Source organism: Aythya ferina, assembly GCF_964211825.1.
Source record: "Aythya ferina genome assembly, chromosome: 27".
Lineage (NCBI taxonomy): Eukaryota > Metazoa > Chordata > Aves > Anseriformes > Anatidae > Aythya > Aythya ferina.
In genome coordinates this window covers 161,438-170,403 of record NC_140310.1, presented here as the reverse complement: position 1 = coordinate 170,403, position 8,966 = coordinate 161,438, and the positions used below count along the sequence as shown (strand labels likewise).

The following is an 8,966-nucleotide window of genomic DNA, read 5'->3' as shown; positions in this document are numbered from 1 at the left end:
AACCGGGCCGGGCCGAGCCGAGCCCGCGCCGTGCCCGCGCCGCCGCGCGCCGCGCACAATGGGGCCGGGAGCTCTGCGCCGTGCGCGGCCCCGCCCCGCCCCTCCCCCCCCCCCCTGCCCCCCCCCCCGCCAGGCGTGGGCAGCTGAGTGCCGAGAGAGGGAGCGAGGACCTGGGGGGGGTGGGGGGGGCACAGAACCCACGCGTGTTCGGCGTGGGGGTAGGGGTGTGGGGGGGATGCGCGCGGAGCTGCGCGGGGGCGCAGCGAGATGAGGGCAGAGGGAGGGGGGAGGTGGGGCGTGGGGGGGGGTGGGATGTGAGTGAGGGGGTTGTGACACGCGTGGGGGGGGCACGGCACCAGCAAAGGGGTGAGGGGGTGCTGGGGGGGGGCAGGGGTACACGGGTGGGCGAGGGGGACGCCGCACCCCACGGGGACAGTGATGGGCACGAGTGGGGTCGGCGCCAGGAGCTCGGTGTTTATTTGGGGGGGGCAACCCCGGCCCGTGGGGGGTCCCTGGGGGTCGCCCCGTCCTCCCCCAGCACTCTGGGCAACCTGCACTGGGAGGAACTGGGAGGAACTGGGAGAGGGAGGAAGCCGCTGTCGCATCGCGCACCCCACAGCCAGAACCCGCCCCCCAGCCCCGGGGTGGCTCCACGAGGACGGAGCCCCCAAATCCTCCCCAAACCCATGGAGGGAGGGGGGGGGGGGGGGTCGCAGCCCCTCTTCCCCCCCGGCGCACAACGGACGGACAAGGAGCGGAGGCGCCGGGCGTTTTAGTTTCCAAGGTCTGTAGTTAAGGACGGAGACGGGAGGCGAGCGAGAGACAGACAGACGGACAGACAGACGGACAGACGGCGCCGGGGGCATGCTGCTGCGGCCACGCTGGGTGTTGGGGGGGGGGGGGCTCAGGCCAGGTCCTTGAAGGCGTCCAGGTTGAAGGCCGTGTCCAGCAGGCGCTGCAGCTCCGTCAGGTGCGTCTTCTTGTTGCCCGTGGCGGGGGCAGCGGCCGGCTCCCTCCCCGCGTACCTGCATGGGAGGCGGCAGCGGGGTCAGGGGCACCAGAAGAGCCCCCCCCCTGCCCCGGCACGGCCCCGCGGTGGGGTCCCGGCCCCGCTCCTTACCACACGGGCTTGGCCCGGTTGATGGTGGTGCGCAGCCGGGGTTTGACGTAGTCGTAGTAGCCCTGGTTCTTGTGCTCCTCCTGGCACCACACCAGCTCGGCGTTGGGGTACTTCTGCGCCTCCTTCTGCAGGAGGTCGAAGGGGAACGGGGACAGCTGCGGAGGGGCAGAGGGAGAAATGAGGAGGGGGCCGCAGCCGGGACCAGCGGCACAGCCAAACCTCAGCCTCCCGCCCTCCTCCTGCTCATCGCGCCCCAGCCACGAGGCCTTTGAGCGTGGCCACGGGTGCCGGGGGGGGGCTCACCTGCTCCACCCTGGTGATGGCCACGTCGGCCTCCATCTGCCGGGCCTTGCGCTCCCGCGTCAGGTCGTAGTACACCTTGCCGGTGCAGAACAGCACCCGCTTGACGTTGGCGGGGTTCTGGGCTGCGGGGCCGCTGTCGGGGATGACGCGGAGGAAATGGGTGCCTGCGAGGACACAACGCCACCCTCAGCGGCACGGGCACTGCGCCGGCACCGGCAGGGCGCAGCCGGTGACGGGAGGCTCCGGGAAGCCCCCGAAACCAGGTGGCTCGGCCAAAAAGGAGAAGGGAGATTGAGGCAGGAATGTGGGGAGGAGCTGCCCAGGGGCTGCTTATCTCAAGGGCTGGGAAAAGTGGCTCTGGGTGCCGGGGGGAGCGTGGTCGGGGAGACTGTGGAGGCGTGGGGGTGAGACCGCACGGCAGGACCGCGGCAGGGGACCCAACACGGCTCACGCCTGCGGAGAGCCGGCCCTATCCCACCCCCAGCCCTATTTCACCACGTCCCCAGGGCTGTGAGGGCAGGGATTAAGCCGGATGGAGGTGGTAGCTCGGGAAGCCAAGCTGGGGGTCTTCCTTGCCACACAGAGAGCCCCGCTGCTCCGACAGGGCTCGGGAGGTGCTGGAAACCCTCATGAGCTGCTGCAGCCGCATGCGAGGAACCGGCAGAGCCGGCAGCTCACCCCAGGGCGCCAGACACAGCGTTAATGAGGGGAGGCTCCAATTAGCTCAGAGCACGGCACACCCTGAGCTCAACTTGGGTGAGCGCTGCCCCTGCCCTGCAGAGCAAGGAGCAGGGAGGGCTTCCTCCGGGCATGGCAGACCCCAGCCTCTGCTGGCGTGAGCCCTGCTCGGCCTCAGCCAGAAAAGCAAAAACTGGCCGGGAGCCGCCGGGGGGGAGGCTGCTGCCAGGAGGACTTTACACCAAGCCAGCGCCTGCCCTTCACCCTTCATCCCGCAGCGCGGCGTGCGGGCAGACAAACAGCTCCACGCTCCTCGTACCTGGCAGCATGTCATCGAAGCTGGAGCGAGCTTCGGGGTGGCGCAGCAGCGACTTTGGAGTGAAGATTATCAGCTGCAGGGGAAGGAGAAGAGGCAGAGCGAGGCGGTCAGCCGCGCCAGAACCGCCTCCCCTGCCAACAAACAGCAGAGCCTGCCCGTCCTGCCCGCCTTCCCCTGCCTCTGACCGGGAGCTGCCAGCAGAGATTTGCTCCTCGCTCGCTGCCGCGCTGCAGGAGGCTCGGCGCTGCCACCCCCACCTGCTTTCCCAGCCTGGATTTCCCCTGGGAAGAGGCTGCAGAGCTGCCAGGGACCTGCCTCCCTCGCGCGGCCGCAGCGCCAGGAGGTGTAGGCTGCGCTGGATTATTTGTCAGTGCCCCCAGCCCTGACGTCTCTGCCCTGCCCACCGAGTGTTGGAAGGGCTCGCGGCCACCCCAGCCCGCGGGGACCGGCTCGCAGCACGTCCTGTACCAGAGCAACCCCAGCACCACGAGGTCCTTGCTCCTCGCTGGCTCGGACTCAGGCTGCCTGCTCGCCTGGCCGTGGGTACGCGGTGACACGCAGGGCACAAGAGCAGAGGGGCTGCTCCGTCCTCCCAAGGACAGCGGGGATTTTAACCCGGGAGCAGCCCCACCAGCAGCTCCTAGCGCTTCCCGCGTTGTGCTCCGGGCTCTGCCTCGCTGCTAGCCCTGCTCTGCCCACATTTGCTGCCCCGAGCCCCATCCTCAGGCTCGGCACGGACCCGGGGCTGCCCTGCCCTGGCTTGCAGCCGGGTGAAGCGGAGCAGAAAGCACAGGCCCGCTGGTACTGACCGGCTTGCGGAAGGGCAGGAGGATCTGGCGCCGGAGGACGTGGAAGAAGTTGGCTGGAGTGGAGCAGTTCACGACGATCCAGTTGCAGTCGTACAGCTGGCGCACGTCAAAGTCGTCCAGTTTCTGCCTCGACAAGCACAGTTCAGAGGGTTTCCAGAAACACGAGTGCCTCTTAGCCCCAGCGCTCCGGCTGGCGGGAAGGCCGGTGGCACGCAGCCCCTGCCTCTCCTCTCGCCCCCCTTCAGCCCCGTCCCGTTCCCCCCACAGCACACAGAACCCGCAGCACCTGGGCAGGCTGCATCTTTGCGCCCTAGGGCAGCCAGGAACTCCCTCCCCACCGTGTCACAGCACTTTTGGGGACGCAGCAGGCACAGAGGCAGCGTGGCTGCAAGCCTCGGCACCGGGTGCAGCCCCTCTGCCGAGCGCAGCCAGCTGCAGCGCAGGGACCCCCAACCAAAACGCCTCCCGGAGCCCCCCCGGGGGCTGCTCCCTCCCTCGAGTGTTAGGACAAGATCCAGGGCACAGCGAGGGCCCCAGCAGGGACAAGCAGGAGGGCCGGGCTGAGCTCGGCATGGCTGCCACTCACAGGGAAGACGTCGGGATCGTCATTGCACATCTGCAAGAATCGCTCCGGGCGGGCAGACGAGTGCTCGGGACCCTGCAGGTGAAGCAAACGGCACGAGCAGCTGCAGCGGGTGCCATAAAGCACGGCCTCGCGCCCAGCACCTCGGGGTGCCCAGGTCCTCACCATGCCCTCCATGCCGTGGGGAAGCAGCAGGACGATGCCGTTCTGCCTCACCCACTTGGCCTGCCCGGGACAGATGAACTGGTCGATAATGCACTGGGCGGTGTTGTGGAAGTCCCCAAACTGGGCCTCCCAAAGCACCAGGGCGTTGGGGCTGGCCATGGCAAAGCCCAGCTCGAAGCCTGTGGGAGGAAGAGGAGGAGGAGGAGGAGAAGGTCGTCTTCCCGGAGCCCCCCCCACGGCCTGGCCCTGGGGGTGGGTGCGGAGCCCCCCGCTCACCAAGGACGCCGTACTCAGACAGGGAGCTGTTGCAGACGGTGTAGGGAGCCTGGTTGGGCCACAGGTGGTTCATGGGGATGCAAGTCCTCTTGTCCACGTTCTGGTCGTGCAGGACGTGGTGGCGATGGCTGGAAGAGAGGACAGCACGTCTCCGCCACCACCCCGCCAAACACAAGCTGCTGCTTCATCGGGGCTCTACCCCAGCCAATTTCCCCCTCCCGGCTCGTGGCACCAGCTGCTTGATGCACTCTCCTGGACTTCTTTTGCCAACGAGGGCTCAAAACGGCCAAAAAAAAAAAAAAACACAAAACCAAAAAAAACAGGACAAAGACCGCGTCACTTTGGATCCCTTCCAGAAGGCTGTGACTGCCTGGAGCCAACGCGCTGCTTTACCTGAACGTCCCCCTCTCGACATCCTGGCCGCTCAGGCGGATGTGGATGCCCTCTTTGAGGAGGGAGCCGAATGCCATGTACTCGGCCAGGGCCCAGTCCACAGTCCTGTTCTTCACCATCTCCCCGCGGGTTTTCAGGATACGGCTCAGACCTGCGGGGACAGAAGGTGCAGGAGGGCGCTCGGTGACAAGGCGCCTGTCCCACAGCCCGCCTGCGGACTGGGAAACCGCAAACGCCTCGGGTAGAGGCTGTGCCTGTGTGGGAGGGAGGCACAGGGACGAGGAAGCAGGAGTGCAGGGAAGGATGAGCTCTGAGGAGGGGCTGCTCCTCGGTCCCTTAACCACAGCTCCCTCGTGAACCGATTCGCGGTGCCGCAAAGAAGCGTGTCTGGGTGCTGTGACATCCCCCCTGCCCCTCCTTCCAGGCGTTGTTCCAGCCCTCACCCACATCCCCTCCCCTGGAAAAGCACAGCCCGGCAGAGCTGCAGCTCGCCCCTACCTCCGTGGATAGTGAAATCCTCCACCGGCACGGAGCTGGCCACTTGGCCGATGTGCGTCAAGTCCTCCTCGTTCAGGCCGGTGGAAGGGCAGGTCATGCTGCGGGGCTGGCCGTCCAGAGTGAAGAAACCTGCAAGCAGGGGGTTTGCTCACGTTTACTAACAGTTGTCACAGCACCAGGAGCCCCGGCTGGCTTTAGGGGAGCCAGGCTACTTGCCAGGGACCTCCAAAAGTTGCTAGCGACTGACCAGGCCAGGGTGAGTCCAGCCAGTGCTTGATGTGCAAAATCTTCTCATCCTTGGATCTCGCATGGGCCTCCTCGCATATCTTATCATACTTAGCAATTTCCTCCTGAGAGGCAGAACAAGGCGAAAAAGCGTTAGGGAGGAGGCTCCAGACAAGGGTGCTGAGCCTGGGGGCCTCAGCACAAGCTTGCAAGGGTCCTGGGGGGCACAGCCGGTCCCTGCAGCAGGGCACAATAAATCCCCCACAACTGGTGGACCCCCAGGCCCTGCAGCTCAGCCTCGGAGCACAGAATTGCTGCAGGAGAGCCCCACGCCCCTGCGAACGTCTCTGCTGAACCGACAGCTCCCATGCAGCCCGTGGTGCTGCAAAATAGGGCTGAGAGTCCCCGGGGCCAGGCGGAGCCATGCAGGGAGCCTGCTGCAGAGCGCACGAGGCACGGCGCTCCCGCAGGTCCCGCTGCCGCCACCCGGCACCGCACGGGCTGTGCCGCAGCGACCCAGGGGCAGTCAGTGAACGAGATGTTCCTGCGCTGCTCGGGGCTGGCACAGTCCAAGGACAAGCCTCTGCTCCTGCCCCAGCTGCTGTGGGCGCTCGCCCAAGCGTAGCACAGCTCTGCCACCTTTAGGTGACGAGCGCGAGCAGAAACGGGCCCCGAAGGTCTGGCACCCCCGGGTCTGAACCAAAAAAAGGGGCTTCGAGGGGTTTCGCACAGGACAGCGCAGCAGCTGGGGCAGGTCTAGGGGCTGCTCAGACACCGGGCTTTTCCCTGCCTCCTGAGCTAGCCAAGCGCTGCAGCAGGTCCCTGCGTGGCACTGGGACGCCCCGGCCCTCTCCGTGTCCCCCCAGGCCAAGAAACCTTTCCGCTCCCTCACGCAGGGGCTGCGTGCTGCCAGCTCCTCCTGCCCCCCATCCTTCAGCCCGCGGCGCTGCCCAGCCCTGGGGAGCTGCCGCCTGCGGTTCTCCTCGCGGGCCCCCGGTGACAGTACCTCGTACTCCGGCTGATTTACCACCCCCTGTGAAATTAACAGCTCCGCGTATTTCTGCAGCACCGGCTTCTGCTTGCGGATCTGTTTGTACATCAGGGGCTGCGTGAACATGGGCTCATCCATCTCGTTGTGCCCGTTGCGCCTGTAACACACCTGCCAGGAGGGAAAAGAGCCTTTGAAAGCAGCTGCCTGCGACGTGTGGCTCAGGAGGCGGCCGGTTACCTGGCTGTGTGCTGGGAAGAGTCCAAGCCAGCCCAGCAGGGCCCGGCTCTGTCCTCCTGAACGCAGGAGGGCCCCGCACAGCCACAGACAGCTTTTCCTCTCCAAGTGCTGTTACACCCTCATTGCTTTGCTTTCCATCCTCTCTTTCCCTCCCCTCACAGTGAACAGGTCAAAAAGGCTGCAAAAGCCCCCAGGAGAAACCCCAGCGTCCGGAACCCGCACCCCGAGAGGCGTTTTGTGGGCATCCAGGAACTCCGCAGCAGTGACTGCTCTACGGGACAGCCCCGCGCCACGTCCCTTGTTCCTTACCAAATCCACGACCACGTCCTTATGGAAGGTGCTCCGCCACTCCGCTGCCACGTTACACACGTACACCACGGCCTCCGGGTCGTCGGCGTTGACGTGGAAGATGGGCGCGTTCACCACGCGGGCCACGTCCGTGGGGTACGGCGAGGAGCGGGCCATGCGGGGATCCGTGGTGAAACCGATCTGCAGCGGGCCAGAGGGGACAGGGGACGGAGCGGTGAGGATTTGGAAAGCCTCGTTCCCTCCAGCAGGTCGCTGCTCGCGAGGGAAGCCCCCGGGCCCCGGGCCAGGCTTGTTTCATCGGCTCGGGCAGTGCCAGGTGGACGCAGGCAGTGCCAGGCCAAGCTCGGTGCTTGCGGCTGAGCCGGGGCTTCCCCCGGCCCCGTCCTCAGCTGGCACCGGGGAGCACAGCCCCAGGCACCTCCTGCTGCCCTGGCACCGCGACCCAGCCTGGCCGGGCAGCAAAGCCAGGATTAAAACCCCGGGCGAGGGCCGTGCAGCAGGGGATGTGCTCCTCACCTGGTTGTTCACCACGACGTGCACGGTGCCGTGCGTGGTGTAGGAGGGCAGGTCGCTCAGGTGGAAGGTCTCGTACACGATTCCCTGCCCGGCGAAGGCCGCGTCTCCGTGCAGGAGGATGGACATCACCTGCGGGGGGACACGGGGCTGTGGTGGCCGCCAGGAAGGGGCCCAGGGCTCATCCCCCGAGCCTCGGGCTTCCCTGGAAGGTCTCTGAGCAGCTCGTGAGCGTGTCCGAGGCCTTCTCAGAGGATCGGAGCGGTGTCAGCTGTGGCTGGTGCAATGCCAGGGGGAGGCTGGGGCCATCGGCTGTCCCACCTCAACGCCCCATGCAGGGGTTGCCCTCTCGGCAGCTTGAGGGGGCAGCTGGTGACGTGCTGGTGGCCGGAGGGAGGCGAGTCCCATTCCCAGGCACAAACACCCCTAAACAAGGCCTTTTTCTGGGACGAGCCAAGGAAAATGCACTTCTCATGCACGCTTTCACCCGGGACAGAGGGCATCCCGGCAGGAGATCCTGCGCTCGCTGCTGGGCCGGGCTGGGCAGGGAGCTCGCTGCGGCTCCAGTTCTGTGTTCTGATATTTTACCCGGGGGCTGGCTGAGGACGCTGCCTGTCAGACGAGGACAGAGCTCGTCTATTTATATTCCAGCCCTCACAGCGTGGGAGGAAGGGAAGTACTTTTGATCTCACCCTTCCACTTCTTCTGGAGTGTTAGAGGCAGGTCTGTGATGAATCAGGCAGTGAAAGCGTTCCCAAATAAATCCCCCAAAAGCCCACCGCTGGCCTGCCCTCACATCTGGGCGCATGTCACACCGCTGTCCCCACCAGCGGGGTCCCCTCCTGGCCCCAGCTCGCCCACCCCGAGGTCTGGGAGCACCCGGTCACATTTCGATAGATCCTCCAGCCTAAACCTGCTGCTTCTGAGGCCTCCAGGCAAACAAACATCAGCTGGGCTCCTTCGCCTGGCTTTGCTCTGCGTGCAGATCCGCCTGGTCCCCACCAAACCCACCCAGTTTGTGCCAAATCACGGCGAGGGAGCGGGGTGGGCACCATTTACCTTCTTCCCTTCCGTGTCCCCGCAGTAGAACTGCTCCGCTTTAGTCTTGCCTTGAACAACGGGGTCAGCTGCCTCCAAGTGAGAGGGGTTTGCCACGAGGGAAAGGGTGATGTTCCTGTCGGTGACGCGGTTGATCCGCCGGTGGTACATCCCCAGGTGGTACTTCACGTCACCAGAGCCCTGGGGGAGGGAGAGGAGAGTCACTGCCACGCAACGGGGGCTGCTCGTGGATGGGGCAGGGTGGCACTGACCCCGGGGGCTGCAAAAAGAGGGCTCCTTGCTGCCAGAAACCACGTCTGCTGCCCACCCGCAGCTGGCAGCTGGCAGAAGGCAGCAGGATTCAGGAGCTGGCCTGGCACCCACCACAGCAGCAGCCTGATGCAGGCACCAAGATACACGCAACCATCAGGCGGGCATCGAGCCCAGTTTTGGGCAGCCCCCAGGTGCCAGGGAAGGAGCAAGTGAGGTGGGTTTGGGGAAGACACCGG

At 66.1% G+C, this 8,966-nt stretch overlaps 1 protein-coding gene across 6 annotated transcripts in view; it reads right to left on the bottom strand.

The window, feature by feature from the left end:
- Nucleotides 1–770: 770 nt before the first annotated feature.
- Nucleotides 771–8,966, bottom strand: part of OGDH (oxoglutarate dehydrogenase) — a 33,576-nt gene continuing 25,380 nt past the window's right edge. For all 6 annotated transcript variants that reach the window (XM_084499229.1, XM_084499231.1, XM_084499227.1 and 3 more), the window contains 15 exons: nucleotides 8,479–8,658; nucleotides 7,423–7,551; nucleotides 6,907–7,086; nucleotides 6,376–6,528; nucleotides 5,392–5,494; nucleotides 5,145–5,273; nucleotides 4,647–4,797; nucleotides 4,254–4,381; nucleotides 3,978–4,156; nucleotides 3,816–3,887; nucleotides 3,230–3,352; nucleotides 2,421–2,493; nucleotides 1,424–1,587; nucleotides 1,121–1,275; nucleotides 771–1,025 (listed from right to left, as the gene is read on the bottom strand). In XM_084499229.1, the coding sequence (XP_084355355.1) occupies nucleotides 905–1,025; nucleotides 1,121–1,275; nucleotides 1,424–1,587; nucleotides 2,421–2,493; nucleotides 3,230–3,352; nucleotides 3,816–3,887; nucleotides 3,978–4,156; nucleotides 4,254–4,381; nucleotides 4,647–4,797; nucleotides 5,145–5,273; nucleotides 5,392–5,494; nucleotides 6,376–6,528; nucleotides 6,907–7,086; nucleotides 7,423–7,551; nucleotides 8,479–8,658 (2,040 nt within the window). In that variant the 3' untranslated portion in view covers nucleotides 771–904. The remainder of the gene's footprint in view (nucleotides 1,026–1,120; nucleotides 1,276–1,423; nucleotides 1,588–2,420; nucleotides 2,494–3,229; nucleotides 3,353–3,815; nucleotides 3,888–3,977; nucleotides 4,157–4,253; nucleotides 4,382–4,646; nucleotides 4,798–5,144; nucleotides 5,274–5,391; nucleotides 5,495–6,375; nucleotides 6,529–6,906; nucleotides 7,087–7,422; nucleotides 7,552–8,478; nucleotides 8,659–8,966) is intronic.